The sequence below is a fragment of the Hyla sarda genome, chromosome 5 (genome assembly GCF_029499605.1).
Source record: "Hyla sarda isolate aHylSar1 chromosome 5, aHylSar1.hap1, whole genome shotgun sequence".
NCBI lineage: Eukaryota > Metazoa > Chordata > Amphibia > Anura > Hylidae > Hyla > Hyla sarda.
The window spans coordinates 302447278-302474402 of record NC_079193.1 but is presented as its reverse complement, the minus strand read 5'-3'; the positions used below and the strand labels follow the sequence as shown (position 1 = coordinate 302474402).

Here is a 27125-nt window from a genome sequence, read left to right as displayed (position 1 = left end):
TTTCTACACCGTACATTTTTCGTAAAAAAGAAAAAAAAAAAAATTATCGGACTTTTTGATAGCTTTTTATTCCCTTTTTTTTATGGTATGAAAAGTGACCAAAAATACGCTATTTTGGACTATGGAATTTTTTTGCGAGTACACCACTCACCGTGCGGTTTAATTTACAATATATTTTTATAGTTCGGACATTTACGCACGTGGCGATACCACATAGGTTTATTTTTATTATATATATATGTTTTTTTAAACACTTTTAGTCCCCTTAGTGGACTTTTATGAGGAATCATTTGATTCCTCATACAGATCAATGGGGTTACATACAATCCCATTGATCAGTGTGCTCTGTGCTCGATTGATAAAGCCTGGTCCTGCCAGGCTTTATCATTCTGAGCACCGGAGCCACCGCAGCAGGAGATGTAAGCCCTCAGGCTACCTCAGTAGTGGATCGCCCTCCCCCCGTGATCATGCTGCGGGGGGGGGGGGGGGGGGATCCACCCCACTGGACCACCAGGGACTGGATACAGGCACCTTTAGACACCACTGTCAACTTTGACAGTGGCGATCTAAAGGGTTAATAGCCGGCCACAGCAATCGCCGCATGTAGGCTATTAACGCCGGCCCCCAGCTACAGGAATCAGCTGGGGACCGGCCAGTATGACGCAGCTCGAGTCAGGAGCTCGCTTCCTACCTAGTTAACGGCCAGTGGACAAGTATAGACGTCCATGGTCGTTATCGGGTTAAGAACGCCATTGTAGCATATATATGATGGACCCACAGACTACCATGTTAAAAATAAATAATCATAACAGTATACTTTTTATTGGATGTTGCAGGACGAAATAGTGCTATTTTTTTTTTTTTTCTCGTATACAGTAAACACAGAAAAATATGATTTTAATGAAGAATAGGATGACATTGTTCCTAGATTTGCCCACAAAACAGACAAGCTCCACAGTGACCATTACAAGAAAAGTATCTGCATTACAATATTGAGCATTTACCTTTTTTGTCTTCTGAAAGTAAAGTTCTGGAAAGGCATGGAACCAGTAAGCCAACTGGGAAACGTAGAAAAACTTTACCTGGAATCTAAGGAGAATCAAAATAGTATCATAACTTCTCTTCTAACTATATACCAGTGGTCTTCAACCTGCAGACCTCCAGATGTTGCAAAACTACAACTCCCAGCATGCCCGGACAGCCGTTGGCTGTCCGGGCATGCTGGGAATTTTAGTTTTGCAACATCTGGAGGTCCGCAGGTTGAAGACCACTGCTATATATACACATATAAAACAGGAAATTGCTTTGTTGCTTGTTAAGACTGAATATTGTGCAGACTTCATGTAAATGGCTGGGATGTAATACCACATTTGCCTTGTAGTAGGTGCTCAAAAAGGAAAACTTAAAAAGGGGTACTCCGGTGAAAATAATTTTAAATCAACTGGTCGTAGCAAGTTAAAAAGACTGTCCAGGCATGCTGGGAGTTGTAGTTTTGCAGCATCTGGAGGCACCCTGGTTGGGAAACACTACTCCAGAGGAAGTTGTATAGTTCTTTCCATTCTGGCCACATTGCTTTCTGCTGACACCTCTGTCCACGTCAGGAACTGTCCAGAGTAGAAGCAAATCCCCATAGTAAACCTATCCTGCTCGGGACAGTTCTTGATACGGACAGAGTTGTCAGTAGAGAGCACTGTGGTCAGACAGAAAAGAAATTCAAAAACAAAAGTACTTCCTGTGGAGCATACAGCAGATGATAAGTACTGGAAGAATTAAAGGGGTATTCCAGGCAAAACCTTTTTTTATATATATCAACTGGCTCTGGAAAGTTAAAACAGATTTGTAAATTACTTCTATTAAAAAAATCTTAATCCTTCCAATAGTTATTAGCTTCTGAAGTTTTCTGTCTAACTGCTCAATGATGATGTCACGTCCCAGGAGCTGTGCATGATGGGAGAATATCCCCATAGGAACTGCACAGCTCCCGGGATGTGAGTCATCAGAGAGCAGATAGAAAGAAAAACAACAACTCAACTTCAGAAGCTAATAACTATTGGAAGGATTAAGATTTTTTAATAGAAGTCATTTACAAATCTGTTAAACTTTGCGGAGCCAGTTGAGATATGTAATCTCGTAATATTATATATATATTTTATCTCTCTCTCTCTATAGATATAGATATCTATATCTATATCGACAAAGAATAAGTCAGCCAGCACTTTAGTTGATACCAAACTATTATATGGACCTGGCCTACAGGTGCACGCCACTAGGCTAGATATACAGCAACAGAAGAATGCAGTAGCAGCACACTGCCAGCACAAGGATATAGGTGCAACATGAATATGCAGTTAAAACATGGAGAGCTATACAGCTCTCCACACAGAGGCATATTCACAGTGTAGGGTCCGTCCCAGGAGGCTACCTTATCGCGGTGGGACGGTCCAAGCTATTTGACCGCCGGCGGAGACAAATATGCGAGCTAAGTGCCTCACTATTTCATAGTTTCACATTTGCATCTATTACACCATAGCTGTATAGCTCTCCATGTTTTAACTGCATATTCATGTTGCACCTATATCCTTGTGCTGGCAGTGTGCTACTGCATTCTTCTGTTGCTGTATATCTAGCCTAGTGGCGTGCACCTGTAGGCCAGGTCCATATAATAGTTTGGTATCAACTAAAGTGCTGGCTGACTTATTCTTTGTCTGTATTGCACATACGGGGGAGTGGCTACCTCCATGTTGGCCTTGCACCCCACCCACCTCTATCAGGTGTGTATATAAGGTGGCTTGGATGTTCCAGATCCTGCCATGCTTACTGAACTGTTCACACAGAGGCATATTCACAGTGTAGGGTCCGTCCCAGGAGGCTACCTTATCGCGGTGGGACGGTCCAAGCTATTTGACCGCCGGCGGAGACAAATTTGCGAGCTAAGTGCCTCACTATTTCATAGTTTCACATTTGCATCTATTACACCATAGCTGTATAGCTCTCCATGTTTTAACTGCATATTCATGTTGCACCTATATCCTTGTGCTGGCAGTGTGCTGCTGCATTCTTCTGTTGCTGTATATCTAGCCTAGTAGCGTGCACCTGTAGGCCAGGTCCATATAATAGTTTGGTATCAACTAAAGTGCTGGCTGACTTATTTTTTGTCTGTATTGCACATACGGGGGAGTGGCTACCTCCATGTTGGCCTTGCACCCCACCCACCTCTATCAGGTGTGTATATAAGGTGGCTTGGATGTTCCAGATCCTGCCATGCTTACTGAACTGTTCACACAGAGGCATATTCACAGTGTAGGGTCCGTCCCAGGAGGCTACCTTATCGCGGTGGGACGGTCCAAGCTATTTGACCGCCGGCGGAGACAAATTTGCGAGCTAAGTGCCTCACTATTTCATAGTTTCACATTTGCATCTATTACACCATAGCTGTATAGCTCTCCATGTTTTAACTGCATATTCATGTTGCACCTATATCCTTGTGCTGGCAGTGTGCTGCTACTGCATTCTTCTGTTGCTGTATATCTATATCGAGAGAGAGTTTTGGCCTGGAATACCCCTTTAAGATTTTTAACAAATCTGTTTAACTTTCTGCAACCAGTTTATTAAAAAAAAATATATAAAAAAATAAGCTAACCCCAGCAGTAACTGCTGATCGAGTCTATATTTTAAAGTGTCTGGATCTGTTAGGAAATGGGGTATGCAATAGATGCAGTTGTCTCCTAGAGAGCAGAATTTTTTTTTCCATACCAAAATAATCATAGTGGATGTAAAGGGGTTATCCAGGAATAGAGAACCAAGCGAATATTTCTTCACATTGGGCAAAGCTCGCCGAATCTCCGCTTGTGGAATTCAGCGAACGGAGATTCAGATCTGGCAGATCTGACCCCGCGGTACTGTGCTGTGACCATTGACGGCTATGCAGAGCTCGCGGAATTCTGTACAAAGAATGAACATGTTCATTCTCTGTGCGGAACAATTTCAGCGGCAAAATTGTCGGCTGCTGAAATTGCTCAGTGTGAACGTGTCTCGCGGAAGACCCATTCACACTGGTATTAAAGTTTACCGCACAGAATTCTGCGGGAATTACGTAGTGTGAACAGCACCACACCTGTTTTAAGGTTGTGCGTGGTATTACAACTTGGCTCCATTCACTTCAATGGAATCGAGCTGCAGTACCAAACACAACCTGAGGACAAGAATGTTTTATTTATTTATTTTTTTTTAAGAAATTGGCTCTGTTTTTCTATTTCTGAATAACCCCTTTAAACAAGCTGGAGAAAAACAAAATGCATTCTCAGAGAAAAAATAAAAAATAAATAATGGGGCATTGTTGTAAATGAAAGCTAGTACTTACGGAAAGTAAGTGTGAGGGTAACCTTTCCATAAACTTGTTGGATCTGAAAGGTAGTTCTCCTGAAGACAAAAGAAAAAAAGATATACAGATTCAATAAACTCTAAGCATAAAAGCGCCATCTATCAGCCGTACGCCTCTGACAAAGCTCATATCCCTCCTCGGTGTATTAGGCGGCATGTATTAACCATTAAAGCCGTATCCAAACAGTGTAATTTGTGGTTGTGCAGGTAGTGATTTTGCTGAAAATAACATTACGGTTCAGAAATGGTTACTATGGAAACACTAATACCACAAACACTGCAGCCTCTTCAGTTCAGTACCACACGGTCAGCCATACTTTATTCATGTCGTCTATTTACTGCAAGGAGATCAGGCACCATAACAGGGTATAAAGATGAAAGGTACATCCCCTGCTGGTTAGTGCCCATGGGTGAGGCCTATACTGCTTACACGGTTCTTGTTGTTATTTATTTGAAATTAAAAGGTGGCCATCTAGGATCAGAGAAAGAGAGATTTCTTTTATATTACAAAAATAAAAAGCCTGTCCTCATGTGGGTGGTATTGAAGCTCTTAATGGAGCCAATTTGTAATACCACACATGACCTGTGGACAGTTGTGGTGCTATATTTAAAATAAAATTAACCCCTAAAGGACTCGGTTTTTGCATTTTTGCACTTTCATTTACCTCCTCACCTTTTAAAAATCATAACCCTTTCAATTTTGCACCTATAGACCCATATGATGGCTTGTTTTTTGCGCCACGAATTGTATTTATTTATTTTTTTTACATTTTAGACGCGGCACGATCTGCAATGTCAGGTATTAGCTACTGGTCCCAGCCGTTGCTAGGTTCCGGGACTGACCCGCTATGTTACATCACGGGTGCGGGCGCACAGGTACACCCTGCGTCCTTAAGAGGTTAACTTTTTTTTTTTTTTTTTAAGTTTTTCTATTCCTGGATAACCCCTTAAGGACATTTTATGTCAACGTATGTCCTGGTGCCCTGGCATTTAACACTATGAAGCAAGTGCTAAAGCTGCTCTTACTTCATAGACTGCGAGTGTCAGACGCCATCAGCAGTTGTATACTTACAGTCAATAATGGACAACAGCGATTTCACCTTGATCCATCATTAAACCCTTTAGTACCATGATTAATAGTGATCACAACACATAAGAGCTGCAATAACACTCCCCCTGCCCAATTGGCACTGCTGCGAAATATATGTGGGGGTCCGATCAGTATGAATGGCCGTTGGTGGTCCCCTCATCTATTACGTGTGGGTTCTGGGGGAATCTGCAGATACAGCCTGCCTCAGCATAGGTATAGCATTAGTCAGAGTTCGCAATCTAAAGACGACATATAAAAAGTACCCTAATGAACAAAAAGTGTAAATAAAATAATGATTTATTTTAAATAAGCACCTACCTGAACGGTAAGTGGCGTAAATGTAAAAAATACCAATATCCAAAAATCATGATTTTTTTGGTTACATCCCATCCCAGATGATGACGAAGGCCGCAGTGGTCTTCAACCTGCGGACCTCCAGATGTTGCAAAACTACAACTCCCAGCATGCCCGGACAGCCATTGGCTGTCCAGGCATGCTGGGTGTTGTAGTTTTGAAACCTCTGGAGGTGCGCAGGTTGAAGACCACTGCGGCCTTCGTCGTCATCATCATCCAGACCCCCCCCCCCTTAGTTTTTTACTCACCTCCTCTCGGTGGGAAGGAAGGGTGAGCTGGTCCGGGCCACCTATGCTGCAGGGACAGTCCGTGGGGAGGGTTAGTCATTCCAGGTTGTCCATTTTCACCGGAAGGCCCTCTTCTCCGCTCCGGGCCGGCCCCGGACTAGTGACGTTGCCTTGACGACGACGCACAGGGAAGTTCATGCGCAAGGACGTCTACTGCGCACGGACGTCCCTGTGCGTCGTCTTCAAGGCAATGTCACTAGGCCGGGGCCAGACCGCAGCGGAGAAGAATGGACAGCCCAGAACGACTAACCCTCCCCACCGGATGGTCCCATAGATGGCCCGGACAGCTCACCCTTCCTTCCCACCGAGCGGAGGTGAGTAGAAAACTAAAGGGGGTCTGGATGATGACGAAGGCCGCAGTGGTCTTCAACCTGCGGACTTCCAGATGTTTCAAAACTACAACTCCCAGCATGCTGGGAGTTGTAGTTTTGCAACATCTGGAGGTCCGCAGGTTGAAGACCACTGAATTGAAGGGATTGACAGGCGGTGATGATGACGGGGGTGAAAATGACGGGGGTCTGGAGGATGACATGGGGGGGGGGGGGGGGGGAGGCCTCGGCTTATACTCGAGTATATACGATATACAAAGTTTACTTACTGAGACAATGATGCTTGTACCCCAAACGCAAGAGAAAAAGTAAAAAGCGCTCAGCTGCCCAGACTCGTTGAACTTGCTGTGTTTTGTTTTGGAAAAATGCATGCGCCTGTTAATTTTCTGAAATTAGATAAAAATGGTTTAAGTTCAAAGTGACCAATGAAAGACATACAATCCAATATTTTATATGTAATGTGAATGGGCCCCAACAGCTATACAATTGTGTCTTAAGCTCTTTGAGATTCCCTTTAAGTTTATCCTCTTATATTAACTGTGGTTTACACATTTCATAAGCATTTAGACCATATTCTATATTACTTACATCTAATACATATTCTTGTATAACAGCATGTAGAATTATTGCCACAAGCATATAGAAGAAAACTGTGGCCACGTCTTTGATACCGTAGTGATACAATGCCACTGGTTCAACGAGGGTACCTGTAAGATAAGGAAAAAAAAGGCTACTGGAATACACATAAAGCTTAAGAAGAGATAAGAAACTTAATCCCTATGCCAGTGTTTCCCAACAAAGGTACCTCCAGCTGTTGCAGAACTACAACTCCCAGCATGCCCGGACAGCCAGAGGCACCCTTGTTGGGAAACACTGCCCTATGCACTGGATAGGGTATAAGTGTCTGATCAATCTAATACTTGACCTAGATTTACTATGGCTATTGCAGCAGAAATTTGGCTCAAGATAGACCAGAGCTGTGGCATAAAGCAACTGGGATTTAGTATGCATATTACACACAAAAAAAAATAATGTTTTTTCTTTTTTTTTTTTTTTTAAATACTCTTTGTCAAACAGGGGTGGGCATTGTCCAATGTGATACTATGCTCTAAACTCGCACCATAGTTTTGCCGCACTATCTATGCCTAAATGTGGTTAGTTACACTTCACGGTCTACAGATGCAAGAGTAGACATCCAGTTCTTAAAAAAAAAAAAAAAAAAACACACCTCCGCTTTATCAGCATAAATTAAAGGGGTACTCCACTGCCCAGCATTTGGAACAAACTGTTCTGAACACTGGAGCCGGGAGCTTGTGATGTCATAGCCCCACCCTCTTAATGCAATTCTATCGGAGGGGGCGTGACGGCTATCACGTCCCCTCCCATGGACTTGCTTTGAGGGTGTGACATCATGAGGGGGCGGGGTTATGACATCACGAGCTCCCGCCACCGGCTCCAGCATTCGGAACAGTTTGTTCCAAACGCGGAGCAACCCTTTAAAACACACTGCTACACAGCTAGAATATGTATATAAAATTCCGACGCGTTTCGAGCATTACCGCCTCTTCGTTGTGACATGACTATAACTCAAATTTAACAGCATGGACCACTGCGATGGCAGTGACTGGCCTGGAAAGATGTTTGTCCTATCGGTGTGATACAGTCTAGATTGGATACATCGTAGTATTTAGGTAAGAATAATAACTGGACAAAGACCGATTTCATCCTCTGAATATTTATAAAAAAATTAAATAAAAAAGCCAAAGATCTTTAAAGAGTAGGAGAAACTGGGCGTTCCCCACCAGGTGAAATGTCACTGAAGCCTGCGAGTGCTGTCCCACACACACTTCCTGATTTTGGTCTCCTGCCAAGCCAGGAGGAGACCAAACTAACCGTTTGACTTGTCGCAGGGAACAGAACCGAGCCACTTAGTGGTTGTTTTTTCAATCACATAAAAAATATATAAAGATTGAGAATTTTAACAGCACGTAAATAGCAAAGTGTCTTATAATTACATAAGGAACAATATATTAAAAGTTTAGTTTGGTGACAGGTAATCTTTAAAGTTAAAAGCAACTGAAACTCTTTGTATGTTAGATACCTTATAAGGCTGGGTTCACATGACGTTTTTGCCATACTGTTTTCAATCCGTTTTTCTAAAGAAAACCGTATGGCAAAAAAACCGGATGGAACAGTATGGGAAAAAGTAAGGCTGGGTTCACACTACGATTTGTAGGAGGGGGGGCGGGTCTTAATCGCGGCGCCCGCACTCAGCCGTATAGGGGAACCGTATTTAATGCATGTCTATGAGCCAACCGGAGTGAACCGCAGCCTCCGGTCGGCTGCTTTTTCGTCCGTATGCGGTTTCCCGACCGCAGGCAAAAAGGCAGTCGACCACGTTTTTGCCTGCGGTCGGGAAACCGCATACGGCCGAAAAAGCAGCAGGCCGGAGGCTGCGGTTCACTCCGGTCGGCTCAAAGACATGCATTAAATATGGTTCCCCTATACTGCTGAGTGCGGGCGCCGCGATTATGCCCCGCCCACCCCTCCTCCCAGCCGTATACGGGAACCGTAGTTACAAATCGTAGTGTGAACCCAGCCTAAACCGTATGTGTTTTTATACTGTATACTGTTTTTAAAAGTGCATACATTTCCGTCCGTTTTTATTTAAAAGAAAAAAAAAAAAAAACATACGTTTTTGAAAATGTTGTCCATTTTTAATGGGAGGGGTGTTGGGTGGGGACTTTAGGATGCAAATGCACATGTGCAAAGTAAAAACCGTACACGGTTTCCCGTATGGAACCATATACATGTGCATTTCCCATTGACGTCCATGTTTAAAAAAAAAATGTATTCGGTTGCAGTACGGTTTTTAAACCGGAGACAAAACCGTGGTCAACTATGTATTGCAAGCAAACCGTACACAACCGGATGCATCCGGTTTTCAATTTTTTGTCTATGTATATGGTTTTCAATACGGTTCCATATGTTTTCAATAATGAAAACGTATACGGGAAACGTACTTGAAAAACGTGGTGTGAACCCAGCCTAACTTCATTATACCACAATAGTTAAAGCCTTACTGATAAGAAGGATTACTACAGTAATTACCAAATTGCCCAATTCTGCTATGATTACATGGGAATATCCATTATTTCAAATTTTGTAATACAATGTCAGTGAATCCAGTAAAGATTAAACTACTTACCTTCCACTGGAATGGTGACATTATACTGTAGCGTGACGAACATAACCGCAACTTTTGCTGTGATCTAAACAAGAGAAAAAAAAATATTTAAGAATGACAACAGATCTTAATAAAACGGTAGTTCAACCTTTGAAAGTATTAAAATTAGAGGCCTAAATGTTATAAAAAAAAAAAATAAAAAAAAACTTTACTAGGGGAGGATCCACCCTTTTAGGTTTAAAGCAAATAAATAGAAAAATACAGAAGAAGAGTACAATAACCAACCTTATAGCCAACAGAAAAAGTAGGAAATCTGAAGCCATCAAGTTTAGTAGGACTAGGCCAGTGCTTGCCAGCCAGTATGCCTTCAGCTGTTGCAAAACTACAACCCCCAGCATGCCCGGACAGCCGAAGGCTGTCCGGGCATGCTGGGAGTTGAAGTTTTGCAACAGCAGGAGGCACACTGGTTGGCAAGCACCGGTGTATGGTCTACAGTGAGCACCTTAGTAATAAAAATATGATAAAGAACCCTTATTCAACATGCAATGGGGTGTATACATAGTCGGGCAATGGCACGGCGAGCACCATGACTTGCTATTTAGGCCTGCTGGGAGTTGTAGTGTAGCAACAGCTTGAGGCACAATGGTTGGGAAACCTTGAACTAGATCTATAGACTTCCACTCTAGTGATGATCTATTGTCAGGACCATATATGCCACGTGCCAATGTACTAGACATGCAAAACATATCGGTCTCATACGTGTCTTTTACATGAGGCGCATATGTTTTTCATATATATCATAGGGGGGAATGATGCTATATTCCACCTCGTGCCATATTGCCAAGGTGTCCTCTCACTAGTTAACAGAGAATCCATTGGCACACAACATAGAACACCATGATGCCTGAGAACCTCTTAGCTAAGAGTAAATTCTATTAGAATATTCGAATGCATAGGAATTGTAAATGACCGACCCAAGCCCAGGTATACAATAGTCCAGCACCAAACAGCTCCCGCTACAGAGTTAACAAGTCTGAGCCTTCCTTATTTATACTCCTACAGACTTCATTGCCACAAGCTAAAGTTCTTCCTGACAGGACTCGGCAGTGCTGTGCTGCCACGTTAACATCTCCCTGTATTTCTAGGCATGGAGCCAGAGTAGCACGCTGCAGCCGCTGGAGCAGATAGGATGTCCCAAAAGTGCAGGCCACCCAGAGAGCAGACCGAGTGACCGCGACAAGATTTTATTCTGGTAAGTCGATATACGGTAAAAAAATTTAAAATAAATTATAATATAATAATCGTAATAATATTATATATAAAAAAAAAATTATATATACACACATACATATATATATATATATATATATATATACACACACACACGGTACACACACACATATATATATATATATATACACACACACACACACACACACACATATAAACGGTATACACACACACACATATATATATATATAGAGAGAGAGAAAGAGAGAGAGAGAGAAAGAGAGAGAGAGAGAAAGAGAGAGAGAGAGAAAGCGAGAGAGAGAGAGAAAGCGAGAGAGAGAGAAAGCGAGAGAGAGAGAAAGAGAGAGAAAGCGAGAGAGAGAGAGAAAGCGAGAGAGAGAGAGAAAGCGAGAGAGAGAAAGCGAGAGAGAGAGAGAAAGCGAGAGAGAGAGAGAAAGCGAGAGAGAGAGAAAGCGAGAGAGAGCGAAAGCGAGAGAGAGCGAGAGAGAGAGCGAGAGAGAGAGCGAGAGCGAGAGCGAAAGAGAGAGAGAGAGAAAAAAAGTACGGTATGTGAATATGTAATGAAAAAAAGAAAACTGGGAACCTTTAAAACTTCACTTTTATTTCGTCACTATAAAAAAAACATATTTTTTATATATAAAAAATTTTTTATGACATTACATAAAAAATTTTATATAAAAAAAATGTATAAAATGTGTGTGTGAGAGAGAGAATGAATATGTAATGAAAAAAAAACATTTTGTCACTATAAAAAAAAAAAATATTATATATATTTTTTTATAGAGACAAAATAAAAGTGAAGTTTTAAAGGTTCCCAGTTTTTCTTTTTTTCATTACATATTCACATTTCCTCTCTCTCTACACACTATTAATTTTTTTATATAAGAAAATGTATGTAATATATCATACACTTACATGTACACACACAAAATGCAATATCTAAAACTAAATGCTAGGGGGGGAAAAAAAAACAAAAAAAAGAACACAATACAATCGACATCAGTATTATATCTGCACGCTTTACACGTACCGTAAATAAGGTCACTTGCCAAAATAACGCTAACCCTGTGCAAGGCCACCAGCCCAAGCCATAATATCCCTCCGGTAATCTCTGGATTTTGAGGCACACCATGTCTGAATATGCAGAGATACGACTAGCGGCACCAACTAACATATGTATCATCTGCACAGACAACTGATCACAGGGAGGAAATAGATTTGGATAAATAAAAGAATCATAGAATTTTTACTTGGGAACAAAAAAAATAAATGAACTCTGAAGTGGCTCGGACAATCCGGCAATCTATATCCAGTCTTCTTTACATACAACCTGGATTCCTGGATGGGCTAACTGCAAAGTACAGGCCAATAGAGCAATATGGAATAACAAGATGAGGACCAGTAAGAACAGGTGCTCAAATTTCCTAAATATTTATGGCAGTGTTTCCCCAACCATGGTGCCTCCAGCTGTTGCACCCTGGTTGGGAAACACTGTTTTAGGGCAATGATCGGCACTCTGTGGTTTACCAGCTGTCGGGAAACTACAACTCCCAGCATGCCCTGCAAGTCACAGGAGTAAATAGTTGTGCAACAGCTGGATGGCATTTCAATAGGGTCTCCAGCCAGCCTCAAAAGGCCTTGTGCAAACTACTAGCAGCGCCTTCTCGGGAGTCCTAAAAGTGACCATCCCCGATTCGGTTAGCTCTGATTCCAGTGTAATGTGATAAAAAGGCGCTGTCCGGGCTTTTAAGGAAGTTGCTTAAGTGCAGGAAATGTTATACAATAAATAGAACCATTACTCACACATAAATATGCTGCACTGAAGATCCCAAAAAAATTTAATAAAAAAAAAGGGACCATTAAGTTCAGCTGATTTTGCTACCCATGAGAGATAGAGAGATATAGAGATATAGAGATATAGATATATAATGTCAACTGGCTCCAGAAAGTTAAACAGATTTGTAAATTACTTCTATTAAAAAATCTTAATCCTTTCTGTACTTCTGAGCTGCTGAAGTTGAGTTGTTCTTTTCTGTCTAAGTGCTCTCTGATGACACGTGTCTCGGGAACTGTCCAGAGTAGAAGCAAATCCCCATAGCAAACCTATTCTGCTCTGTGCAGTTCCCGAGACAAGCAGAGATGTCAGCAGAGAGCACTGTTGCCAGTCAGAAAACAACAACTCAACTTCAGCAGCGGATAATTACTGGAAGGATTAAGATTTTTTAATAGAAGTAATCTATAAATCTGTTTAACTTTCTGGAGCCAGTTGAGATATTATTACTTTTATAAAAAAAAAAAAAAACTATTATATATATATATATATATATATATATATATATATATATATATATATATATATATTTTTTTTTTTTTCCTGGAATACCCCTTTAACTGTAATAGTAATTTATTTTTGTAGTATTCTATAACATTTTTCCACTGCTTTGTCAGCTATACATATGCAATATATTCTAGCTGAATGCTTTGTATGACAGGTGTCTCTGCTGACTCCTCCATAAGCAAGCAAGTTTGGCCAGGCACACATCTATTTCCATGGGTATCGGTGTCTGGCAGCAGCTTATCTCCCTCGGAAACAAAGAATCAAACATTTGCAGACTTGGGATAGGCAGCAAGTCCCTAGATCAGTGTTTTCCCAACCATTGCGCCACCAGCTGTTGTAAATCTACAATGCCCAGCATGCCCGGACAGCATTTTACAACACCTGGAGGTGCACTGGTTGGGAAATATACTGCCCTAGATACATGAATTTGGAAGCTGGTCACTATAGGTAAAATGACCTATTGTTAAAGGGGTACTCCGGCGCTTAGACATCTTATCCCCTATCCTTTGGATAGGGGATAAGATGTCTAAGCGCCGGAGTACCCCTTTAAAAATGCCTGATCGCGGGCGTCCCGTGGCTGGGGACCCCCATGACCTTGCACGCCGCACCACAGCGTGTTCGCTCCGGGTCCGATTAATGTTGATCACAGGGCATTGAGGGGGGCGGAGCGTGATGTCACACGGGGCGGAGCCTTGATGTCAACGCTCCGCCCCCCTCAATGCAAGCCTATGGGAGGGGGTGTGACAGCTGTCACAATGCTCCGTCCCCGTGATAGTAACCAGACCAGGAGCGAACCCACTCCGGGGACTAATTCTAACGGGGTGCGGCATGCAAGATCACGGGGGTCCCCAGCGGCGGGACCCCCACGATCAGGCATCTTATCCCCTATCCTTTGGATAGGGGATAAGATGTCTAAGCGCCGGAGTACCCCTTTAACTTACAAGAACCTTATCTACCGCTGCATACGTAAGCTTATCTTCATGTAATGTCATATGGCAATCCACTAAATTCAGCTGTACGCAAGTTCCTTTCCAGGAATCAGTGATTTCAGGATTAGAAAAATGATGCTTCTTTTTTGCAAAAACAGCACCACTCCTGTCCACAGGTTGTGTGGGGTAAGGCAGCTCAATCCCATTCACTTCAAATGGAGCCAAGCTGCAATACCAGGTACAACCTGTGGACAGGAGTGGTGCTGTATTAGCAAGAAAAAGCAGTGTTATTCTAAGCCTGGACAACTCCTTTCATCATTATAACATCTGGAAGCCAGCGATAATTTCTCCACATGTGCACAGAAGATGTCATTTTTGTCCTTTTATGAATCAACGCAAATGCATTCGTTGACATATGGAAGTGATCGTCTGTGTGTTAGTGATCTACAACCTGCTCTTGTAAAACTACAACTCCCAGCATGCATTCTCAGGCAGCTGCCACCTGTTCTGCTGTGAAATCTAATGGAAAGCTGCATCCTATGCATGTCAGGCGGGGTTCACACCACGTTTGTGCAATACAGGTCCCGTATACGATTTCAATTTGAAAACCGTATGCGCTGACTCCATTGTAAACCGTATGCCAAAAGATGCATCAGGTTGTGTCCGTTTTTGCATCTTGTACGGTTTTGTCATCTTTTTTTCCCGTACCCCAAACCGTAGCCTACCACAGTTTTTGGCCAGGTGAAATACCTATTGAAACATATAGGGGGAGATTTATCAAAACCTGTGTAGAGGAAGAGTGGTGCAGGTGCCCATAGCAACCAATCAGATTGCTTCTTTCATTTTCCACAGGCCTCTAAAGAGGCCTGTGGAAAATGAAAGAAGCAATCTGATTGGTTGCTATGGGCAACTGCACCACTCTTCCTCTACACAGGTTTTGATAAATCTCCCTCATACTTTTTAAATTTTAACATGAGAGTCAATAGGAACCATATGTGCGTAAGGTCCCATCTGGTTTGCACCATACGTTTTTTTTTTTACTTTGCACAGTTTTTTCTTGGAATTTCAACCAAACAAGTGAAACTTTATTCATAATGGAGTGAAAAATTTAAAACATACGTTTTTTTTCTTTAAAAAAACGGATGCAACCGGACATCATTTTTCAAACCATATACGGATAAAAATTTGTACACACGTTTTGATACAGTTTAGTCAGGTTTTGAGGAATCCATTTTTTTATTTTTTATTATTTTAATCAAAAACCTGATACAGGAACTGTATTGCAAAAATGTGGTGTGAAACCCCGCCTAAGGCCCCTTTCACACTAAAGGTATCATCCTGCTTTTTTACTGCCGTTATTTTTCAATATTGGAAGAAAAACACTGGATAGAATAGCTGATAATAACTGATGATAACAATGAACATCTGTTATTTTTTAAGGATTTGTTTCTTAAAAAAACCTGATGTTGTTCATCCTTTATCACCGGTTACATTCGTATTTGTTTTGTTTTTTATCAGGTTTTTTAACCTTTTTTGTAAAGCTGTACTGAGCATGCTCAGTACAAAAAACAGATGTTAAAAAAAAAAACCTGACAATAACGGATGATTTTTGAACATTCGGTTCCCATAGACTTCAATGTTAAATTTTAACGGCTGTTTTTTCACCATTATTTTTGCCGGACCACAAATGACTGCACGCACAGTCTTTTGTGTCGGCAAAAATAACGGAGATTAGTAAAAACGGACATGCCCGATGCAACAGGATGTTCAAAAAAATCTCATTGACGTGAATGGGATTTTTTCAGGATGATACCTGTAGTGTGAAAGGGGCCTAAGTGGGATTTCTAAAACCTTGTTCACACACAAAGTAAACTTTGATAACAGATTTTTGCTGCCATCATGGAGAAAAACAAATCAAAAACACAAAATAAGTGATCGTATCTGCTACACACCAAAGATACAAAGCTTCGGATACCTGGCACATAATAAATGGGATCTCAATCCACTGTGTGAACATAGCCTAAGGATACATCTAGACTTCATGCACATAATTTACTGATTCAGGCCATAAAATGTGAATGTTAATAAACTGGTGCCAGAAAGTTAAAGAGATTTGTAAATTACTTCTATTAAAAAATCTTAATCCTTCCTGTACTTATTAGCTGCTGAATACTACAGCAGAAATTCTTTTTTTTTTTTTTTAAACACAGTGCTCTCTACTGACACCATGAGCACAGTGCTCTCTGCTGACATCTCTGTCCATTTTAGGAACTGTCCAGAGTAAAAGGAAATCTGAAATCCCCCATAGCAAACATATGCTGTTCTGGACAGTTCCCAAAATGGACAGAAAAGTCAGCAGAGAGCACTGTGTTTAAAAAAGAAAAAATCGTTTCCACTGTTGTATTCAGCAGCTAATAAGTACAGGAAGGATTAAGATTTTTTAATAGAAGTAATTTACAAATCTCTAACTTTCTGGCACCAGTTTTTCACCGGAGTACCCCTTTAATGGTTCTCATAAAGCAGTGTTTCCCAAGCCATTTCTCTCCAGCTGCTGCAAAACTACAACTCCCATCATACCCTGGCAGCTGCGGGCTGTCAGGGCATTCTGTAAGTTGTAGTTTTGCAACAGTCAATGGCTTGGAAAGCATCACTGTATGCTGACAACTATCTAGGACAGTGTTTCCCAACCAGGGTGCCTCCAGATGTTACAAAACTATAACTCCCACCATGCCCGGACAGCCTTTGGCTGTCCGGGCATGCTGGGAGTTGTAGTTTTGAAATACCCGGTTGGGAAATCTACCAATGAACACTTTTCATGCTGGGAGTTGTAGTTTTGCATTACCCGGAAGCACCCTGGTTGGGAAACACTGATCTAGGAAATCTACCAATGAACACTTTTCATGCTGGGAGTTGTAGTTTTGCTTGAGAGCTGCAGGTTGAAAACACTGACTTTCCTGCAGCTCAAGACGTTCAATCCTGATACAGACCCAGGAACATCGCAAAACCAGCACTGCTCATCCATAACCCCAAATTATCACTGCAGGAAATGAAAGGTGTGGCTGTAACCATTATTCCTGACTTATGTAGGTGCGACCGACAAGTGACATGATCACTAGGTGGACGTCTTCTAGGAGGAGATGAGAATCAGCGGCTCAATGCTACTGTCCCGAGCCCGCTCTGGTGTTACATCTGTGGCTCCAACAGCTCCGGGCTACACACCAATTCCCAAACATATGGTTAAATGTAGAACAGCAGAAAGGAGTTAGTGGCTTCAAGCAACCAGTTTACTATTTACATTTTAAAAACTATAAATATAAACAACTATGAGAAGTGAGGGCTGCGATGTGATTGGCTGTCACTCCGCACTTAGTGTTATAGACCAGTGTTTCCCAAGCTGTGGCTTTTCAACTTTGTTGCAACACTACAGCTCCCACCGTGTCCAGACAGCGGCAGCGGCAACACTACAGCTCCCGCCGTGTCCAGACAGCGGCAGCGGCAACACTACAGCTCCCACCATGTCCAGACAGCGGCAACACTACAGCTCCCGCCATGTCCAGACAGCGGCAGCGGCAACACTACAGCTCCCGCCGTGTCCAGACAGCGGCAGCGGCAACACTACAGCTCCCACCGTGTCCAGACAGCGGCAGCGGCAACACTACAGCTCCCACCGTGTCCAGACAGCGGCAGCGGCAACACTACAGCTCCCACCGTGTCCAGACAGCGGCAGCGGCAACACTACAGCTCCCACCGTGTCCAGACAGCGGCAGCGGCAACACTACAGCTCCCACCGTGTCCAGACAGCCGCAGCGGCAACACTACAGCTCCCACCGTGTCCAGACAGCCGCAGCGGCAACACTACAGCTCCCACCGTGTCCAGACAGCCGCAGCGGCAACACTACAGCTCCCACCGTGTCCAGACAGCCGCAGCAGCAACACTACAGCTCCCACCGTGTCCAGACAGCCGCAGCGGCAACACTACAGCTCCCACCGTGTCCAGACAGCCGCAGCGGCAACACTACAGTTCCCACCGTGTCCAGACAGCCGCAGCGGCAACACTACAGTTCCCACCGTGTCCAGACAGCCACAGCGGTAACACTACAGCTCCCACCGTGTCCAGACAGCCGCAGCGGCAACACTACAGCTCCCACCGTGTCCAGACAGCCGCAGCAGCAACACTACAACTCCCACCGTGTCCAGACAGCCGCAGCAGCTGTTGTAAGAGTACAACACTACAACTCCTATTTCTGCCATGGCTGTGAGAGCTGCTGGAAAACTACAACTCCCATTAAGGCAGTGTTTCCCAACCAGGGTGCCTCCAGCTGTTGCAAAACTACAACTCCCAGCATGCCCAGACAGCCTTCGGCTGTCTGGGCATGCTGGGAGTTGTAGTTTTGCAACAGCTGGAGGCACCCTGGTTGGGAAACACTGCATTAAGGTCTGACAACCAATGATGTTGCAAAACTACAACTACCATTATGCCCCACAGCTGTCGCAAAACTTCAACTTCTATTACGCTGTTGCTAAACTACAACTACAATGGGAGTTGTAGTTTTGCAACAGCTGGAGAAACAGCGGTGCAGACAATGCAAGGGGGTGTGTGCAGAGTGCAGAGTAACACGTAAGCAGTGTGTATGTGAGTGTGTAACACGTGTGAGAACAGCTGTGACACCTCCATGCACTGTATACAGAAGCCGCACCATGAAACGCGCCGCACAGTGTGTATTGTCACCTAAAAGCCGCGTCATCTCCGCTCAGGCCCTTACTCACCTCGAACATCAGCCCGAGTAAGAAGAGCATAGCCAGGCAGGAGACGATGTCCGCATGGTTCTGGATGATGAACTCATGGCTCAGCACCGGAGGGGTCTTGCTGGTCTTCTTGCGGATGCCCATGATCACGGATGGCACTGTTCTTCTCGCACACACCAGAGACAACTGGGGCAGCACCGAGTGCCACTGCCTCCTCCACCTCCTCTCTCTGAGATGACGCTATGCTCTACCGCTGCTTACACCACGTCAGCACTACAGGGGAGGAGCCACGGTGTTTACACATCACGTGACAGGCGGCCCGTTTCTGCCCTCAGCGCGCCATCTTTCTTACGGGCAAAGTTTCTGGTGTTGTTAAGATTAAACCATGACGTAATGTATTACTTGTAAATCTTCAGAGCAATCAAGCGAGACAGCGCCTCATTTCATTTGGTAGAACTGTCAGTTTATGGTTATTCCCCGCCCTGCCCTGAGCGACGCTCCAACAACAAAGATGGCTGAACGGAGCGTTACGTCGTGCTACGTCTTTGTCTCGTTTCCAATGAGACGTTTCGCTTTTCCTTACTTTACGTGCAGTCCGTGATGACGTAGGATGGGAGGGGCCTGGTCTGGGCCAGTAATGGATGTGGTGTTCAGTGGTTGGTTGTCGGTTATAACACGTAGTACAGTGATGAGTGTTCATACGGTGCGGTTTGAGGCGGTTACTGTTAGGGAAGCCCAGGCCTCAAGTTATATAGGATAACTAGGATATATATTAAATATATATATAGTATGTGTGTAGTAGTCATCAATATGAAGCAGTTGCCCCCTCATAGGTTCTGCTGCTCAGTTATAATATATGGAAGTGATTATAAACTTTTTAGGGGATAAAAAAGGTGAGAAGCCCCCAAAGCAGTGGCCCTCAACCTGCGGCTTTTCATCTTTTGCAAAACTACAACTCCCGGCATTCTGCTCTCTGTGCCTACTGGGAGTTATAATTATGCAACAGACAAAGAGCCACAGTTTGAACACATGTCTTAAAGCAGTGTTTCCCAACCAGTGTGCCTCCAGCTGCTGCAAAACTACGTCTCCCTGCATGCTGGACATCTCTATGAGGACATCTCTATGAGGACATCTCTATGAGGGGGCTGGAGTCACAGCGGTCATGTATCTCCGACTTTCATAGAGATATATTGCCTGTTGACCACTGCTTTATGGGGGGTCGACAGTCTCCTTGCATGGAGCGCAGATTGCCCTTTCACAAGGAAGGAGATCGCGGGGAGTCCCAGTGGTTGGACCCCCCGCGATCAGACACTTATCCCCTTATCCTTTGGATAGGGAATAAGTTGTTCTGCATCATAGTACTCCTTTAAAAGAAAACGGTCACCTGTTCACCCACACTAAACCCGATACACCGGGGATTATAAGACAAAAAGAGAGACAAAAAATTGCAACTCAGCTCACTCACCAATCTGAACAGTGGTTGATGGACATAGCAGTACATGTAGCGCTGGAGCTCGGACAAAGCAGGCCGCTTCCCGTATTTATTAGCAGAAAAACAATGGTGGTCCAGCTCTCAAGCCTAGTGGGTTCCAGTTAAAAACTTTACCTTTAATAAATCCAAATAAAACATGGTGCAAAAATCTAAACTAATGGGTGCATAAAAACACACACACCGACGGCAGACAAGGGCTTGTCTTAAGCCCGAAATGTGTCGGTGTGTGTGTTTTTATGCACCCATTAGTTTTGATTTTTGCACCATGTTTTAATTGGATTTATTAAAGGTAAAGTTTTTAACTGGAACCCACTAGGCTTGAGAGCTGGACCACCATTCTTTTTCTGCTACACCGGATTATAGTGTGGGTGAACAGGAGACCGATGCAGGGTTTAAATATCCATTGGCGCTGGTCATGTAAGCGCTTGGGCCTGTTGAGCGCTCACGTGACCAGCGCCGATGAATATTCAAATCCAGCCGACGAGCCTGTTGCTAATAGTTACAGGGGGTAAAATCTCATTCCCTTTAACAGAAACAGATTTCCTTGAAATTCAATTTGTCAAAGAAGCAACGCCAACCTTTGTTCTTTAACTAATGTGTTGACCTACATATATGATTTTATCCTTGGGCACTATCTATGTCACCCATAAAATGATAACCTTTAACGTTTCCTTTATGTACTGTGCTAGTGGCAACAGTTTGCCTTTGATAAGATACTCTGCGGTTTATACTTTTTCCTTTGAGTGAATTTAGTGAAGCTTTAAACTATGTGAGCGCAATTAAGATGCACATAGGGGAAGAATCATCAAAACCTGTGCAGAGGAAAAGTGGTGCCGTTGCCCATAGCAACTAACCAGATTGTTTTAACCTTTTTTTAGAGGCCTTTTTAACCCCTTGGGGACTCAGGGTTTTTCCGTTTTTGCACTTTCGTTTTTTCTCCTCACCTTTTAAAAATCATAACGCTTTCAATTTTGCACCTACAGACCCATATGGGGGCTTTTTTTTTTGCGCCACCAATTCTACTTTGTAATGACATCAGCCATTTTACCCAATGATCTATGGCAGGAAAAAAAATCAATGTGCGACAAAATTGGGGCTTCCGTTCCTACACAGTGCATTTTTTGGTAAAAATGACATCTTTATTCTGTATGTCCATACAATTAAAATGATACCCTACATATATAGGTTTGACTTTGTCTTACTTCTGGAAAAAATCACATGCAGGAAAATTAATACGTTTAAAAATGTCATCTTCTGGCTCCTATAACCTTTTTATTTTTCCGTATAAGGGACGGTATGAGGGCTCATTTTTTGCACCGTGATCTAACGTTTTTATTGGTACCATTTTTGTTTTGATCAGACTTTTTGATTGCTTTTTAATCCTTTTTTTTATGGCATACAAAGTGACCAAAAATACGCTATTTTGGACTTTTGGAATTTTATTTACGTATACGCCATTGACCGAGCGGTTTAATTAACAATATATTCTTAGAGAGATCAGACATTTATGCACGCAGCGATACCACATATGTTTATATTTATTTTTATTTACATGTTTTTGTTTTTTTAAATGGGAAAAAGGGGGGTGATTCAAACTTTTATTAGGGAAGGGGTTAAATCACATTTATTAACTCTTTTTTTTACACTTGTTTTTTTTTTTGCAATGTTATATCCCCCATAGATGGCTATAACATGCAGTACATTGATTGCCAGCACTGTTCAATGCTATGCCATAGCATTGCATTGATCAGTGTTATCAGCGGTCGATTGGTCAAGCCTGGATCTCATGCTTGGGGCAGTCCATCACCGATCGGACGCGCCAGAGGCAGGTAAGGGACCATCCGCTTGGGTCCTAGCTGATCGGGACACCGGGGTGGTCCCGATCAGCCCCACTGAGCTGCCGGGAATGCTCTTTTTACATTTTAGACGCAGCGATCAACTTTGCGCGCCTGCTGGGGAATGCTCATTTTCTCCTGCCGGGAGCTCGCACAATGTGAGCAAGGAGAAATGTATGATACACAGCTTTTTAAACTTTTGAAAATTAAGGGCAGGAGGGGTGTTAGGAGTAGTTAGGGAATATAATCCGAGTTAGATTAGAAAATATGGTTTGATGACAGGTACTCTTTAACCCAGTAATTCACACTTACTCAATCCTCTGCCTACCACTTACATGTGTGAACCCAACTTTAGAGAGACAGTGTCTTTACCTGTCAATTTTGATGTAATGGGTATGGAAAAGAGTGTATGTATTCAGTATCAGATAAATAACTATACAAGAAAATAAATTAAATATACTGTAAACTTGATTTAAAGCAGTACTGCAGTGTAAGACACTTATCCTCTATCCGCAGGATAGGGGAAAAGTGTCTGATCGCGGGGGGTCCGACTGGTACTCCTTTGGCAATGGTAATGGTAATGGTACTCCTTTGGCAATAGTGGCCCCCTTTGTGTCATACATGTATTAGTACCCCCTTATGTGCCCCCTGTTGGCTCTACACAGTAAGGCAGTAAGATTCACACCATGATTTGCGCCTCTACGGAAGAGGAACATTGGGAATCTGTCAAAATGACAGTGCTGCAAACCACACTCTGAGCCAAAACTTACATATGCATGAAAAAAAAAACAAATGAAGTCACTAGCTAACTTTGCTCGGGCCAGTGAAATGACATGTCATGTTATTTCCTGACGCATCAGTGCCTCAGAGGCACAAATAGTTGTGAACGTGCTTTAAGTATGCCTACTTAGCAATTGTGACACTTTGTGCCACTCTTGTCTCCCCAAAGATTGTGCCTTTGTTCAGTAATAATGCCCCCTTTGCACAGTGCCCCCTCATAGTTATAGTTCCCTCCTTTATGACCGTGTTCAATAATAATGTTTCCTTACTGTACTCTTTCAATAATAATTCCCCATATGTGCCCTAACCCAGTACCAATGCTCTTTCTGTGCCCCCTTCATGCCCCTACTAAGTTATAATTAGGGATCGACCGATTATCGGTTTTGCCGATATTATCGGCCGATATTCACGATATTGGATGTTATCGGTATCGGCAATTACGATAATGCCCCGCCCCCTGCCTCCATTGCGCAAAGGAGCATATTTTCATGTTAGCATCAAAGGCTCTAGGTCTACAATGGGACCACATATAAGAGTGAGTGATACATGATTTTACTCAGGTTGTGTATTGTGTATCTAGCCATGTGCTTATTTACATCCATGTTTTCCTGTGGACAGGTCTGCTTTAAACAATCCATTGATTTTTAGGTGAATTATATAAAGTGAATCATCAATAGATGATCAGGATTAATAGCATTTACACTTGTATCCATGCTCTGTCCACAGGCTTATTACACTGGTTAATCTTTAACACATCCAGACAATTGGATTACTGATGTCCTGCCAAAACTAACACTCCTTGGATTCTTGTTTCAATGACATTAGTCCTGTTTTGTTTTGTTTTCTTTGATTAATTGTACGGATATTGTTTGCATTGTTTTTATATTCTGATATAGTTAGCAATGGATGACATCAAAGATCAAAGACTATACTTTTTTATTTAGAAAACCACTACAGTAAATTAGGGGTGTGAATCGCCAAGAATTTGGCGATACGATTCAAATTGCGATACCAGTGTGGCGATTCGATATATACATCGCGATATATCCCGATTCTGTCTCAAAAACAATGTCTTTTACACTTTTATTAAAACATTTTTTTATTTTATTTTATACTCTTTATTAGACTTTTAGGAATCATTAGATTCCTCAGACAGATGAATAGAGTTCTATTGAACTCCATTGCTCTGTGATCCATTGATAGAGCCTAGTCAAGCCAGGATCTATCAATGACAGAGCCACGGAGAGTAGGAAGCAGAGGTAAGCCCCTCCTGCTACCTCCACAGTGGATCGCCCGCCCGCGATCACGCTGCAGGGGGGCGATCCACCCCACTAGCCCACCAGGGAGCATTCACAAATCCCTTTAGACGCCGCTGTCAGCTTTGACAGCGGCGATCTAAAGGGTTAATAGCCAGCCACGGCGATCACCGCATGCTGTCTATTAGTGGCGGCCCCAGCCACTGAAAACAGCCGGGGGCTGCAGAGTATGGAGCGGGCAGGAGTCCGGAGCCCGCTCCATACATACTGCTGAGCGCCACCGCACTTGTCAGGTCCTGCCCTGCTTGCAGGAGCCGGAAAAATTCACCTGCCTAGCGCCCGGAACTGCATGTTTCGGGCGTCGGGAGATACGAATTCCATATATCTGATTGGCGATACGGTATCGATTCAAAATATTTTTGAATCAATACCGAATCGGCAAATAAAAAATCGCGATAGTGAATCGATTTTTTCTTACACCCCTACAGTAAATAGAGTAAGCCGGGGTCGTGTGCAGGAGATCACGGGGGGTCCCAGTGGTCAGACCCCCTGCGATCGTAAACTTATCCCCTATCCTTTGGATAGGGATATGTTTTTGTGCACGATAGTTCTCCTTTAAGGCTAGGGCTGCACGGCAACTTTCACATAAGATGAAAGACCACTTAAATCCTTTCCTTCACCCCTGTGCCGGGACCGTCGGGTAGCGTTCCCCTCCACACAAGCGAGTTGCAAAATAGCATACGTCCAGCACCAAGGTAGCAGGTAAAACATGTATCTTTATTGAAGAATAAAGTATAACGCACAGGCAGAGCGTAGTTGCCTAAGCATTTTGGGCAGTAGTGCCCTTAGTCATGGCATAAAAACACATTGACATATCCACCCTTATATATCCTACCAATAGGTCAACAGTAAAAGCTACATAATGCGACATGGAATCCAGGATTCAAAAGGCTATTATACTCTTTCAACAACAGATGCTTGTAAATCTAAACATTCTTATTTCCTAATATTGCAAATATGCCCAAGTACGTAAACATATTGGTATCCAGATCCAATATCCATATCTTACAAGATATTTATATACGGTACTTTTATTATGAGGATGAAAATGTGAAGGTAAACAGCATAATCATATTTTATGATTGGGCACCATACACCATAAAAATACACCATAAAAAAAAAAAAAAAAAAAAAAAAAAATATATATATATATATTTTATTAAAGACACTAAACATATTTTGACTGTGATGGACCATATGCAATGGAAATCTACCTATGCATGGCCGACATGTGATGTTATATTATTGTATTCATCTATTCCCTGGGTGGAAGGTCTTGCTGCTTTAGCTAGGCATATGGACACTTATAGTAGATATTCCCCTGGTTTGAAAGAATTTATTTTGATGGCAACAGAATTTTTATTAAAGAATAATTTTTTAATGTTCAATGGCCAATATTTCCTTTAACCACTTAGGGACCACGGGCGTACCTGTACGCCAGTGGGAATTTCGGTCCCTGCCATGCGCCGGGTGGGGACCAGACTGGGATGACTGCTGATATCTATCAGCAGGCATCCCGTGCCAATGCCCAGGGGGGTCCTGAGACCCCCCCCCCCCACATCGGTGATTGCTGCAAATCGCCGGTGAATTCACATTGGCAATTTGCAGCGATTCCAGGTCATACGGGGCTCCGGTGACCTGGTGCCCCGGAAAATAAGGGGGATCGGGGTTGTCCAAGACACCCACGATGCCCCTGAAGGGATAGGAGTGAGGTGGCAGGAGTGCCATCTCTCCTATCCCTGCTATTGGTCGGTCAGAAGCAACCCACCAATAGCAGATCGGGGGCGTTAAAGTTCGGTTAATCTGTTCTGCCCACCCACTGTAGTCCTGGCAGAACGCAGGAACTGACAGTGATAGGCGCCGGAGGTCCACTTACCATCGGCGATCGGCGGCAGAGGACAGCGATGCGGCTCCCTGGTGCGGCAATGACGTGTGGCTCCCTGTTGCGGCAATCCTACGGAAGCTGGTGAGTAGTTGCCTAGCAACATCTGGAGGGCTACAATTTTGAGACCACTATACAGTGGTCTCTAAACTTTAGCCCTCCAGATGTTGCAAAACTGCAACTCCTGTATGGGCATGCTGGGATTTGCAGTTTTGCAACAGCTGGAGGGCTACAGTTTGGAGATCACTGTGCAGTGGTCTCTAAACTGTGGCCCTTCAGATCTTGCAAAACTACAACTACCAGCATGCCCACACAGCAAACAGTTGTCTTGGCATGCTGGGAGTTGGTGCTGCGTACCTCCAGCTGTTGCATAGCTACATCTTCCAGCATGCCCTTCGACGATCAGTGCATGCTGGGAATTGTAGTTTTGCAACATCTGGAGGCCCACTGGTTGGAAAATGCTGAGTTAGGTAGCAGAACCTAACTGAAGGCTTTCCAACCAGTGTGCCTCCAGCTGTTGCAAAAGTACAACTCCCAGCATGCACGGTCTGTCAGTGCATGCTGGGAGTTGTAGTTTTGCAACAGCTGGAGGTTTGCCCCCCCCCCCATGTGAATGTACTGGGTACATTCACACGGGCGGGTTTACAGTGAGTTTCCTGCTTTAAGTTTGAGCTGCGGCAAATTTTCTGCTGCAGCGCAAACTCCTATCGGGAAACTCACCGCAAACCCTCGGCAGTGCGAATGTACCCTAAAAACTACACTAACACATAATAAAGGGTAAAACACTACATATACACCCCCTTACACTGTCCCCCCCAATAAAAATGAAAACGTATCATACGGCAGTGTTTCCAAAATGGAGCCTCCAGCTGTTGCAAAACAACAACGCCCAGCATTTCCGGACAGCCACTAAATGTCCAAGCATGCTG

The 27125-nt window shown here is 43.3% G+C and overlaps 1 protein-coding gene across 1 annotated transcript in view; it reads right to left on the bottom strand.

The window, feature by feature from the left end:
• The window catches only part of TRAM1 (translocation associated membrane protein 1), a 28354-nt gene extending 8890 nt beyond the window's left edge, over nucleotides 1-19464 (bottom strand). The window contains exons 1-6 of the mRNA XM_056522095.1: nucleotides 18913-19464; nucleotides 9649-9712; nucleotides 7029-7147; nucleotides 6710-6826; nucleotides 4361-4419; nucleotides 1005-1089 (exon numbers count right to left, since the gene is read on the bottom strand). Of these exons, the coding sequence (XP_056378070.1) occupies nucleotides 1005-1089; nucleotides 4361-4419; nucleotides 6710-6826; nucleotides 7029-7147; nucleotides 9649-9712; nucleotides 18913-19035 (567 nt within the window). The 5' untranslated portion in view covers nucleotides 19036-19464. The remainder of the gene's footprint in view (nucleotides 1-1004; nucleotides 1090-4360; nucleotides 4420-6709; nucleotides 6827-7028; nucleotides 7148-9648; nucleotides 9713-18912) is intronic.
• Between the last annotated feature and the right edge of the window lie 7661 nt (nucleotides 19465-27125).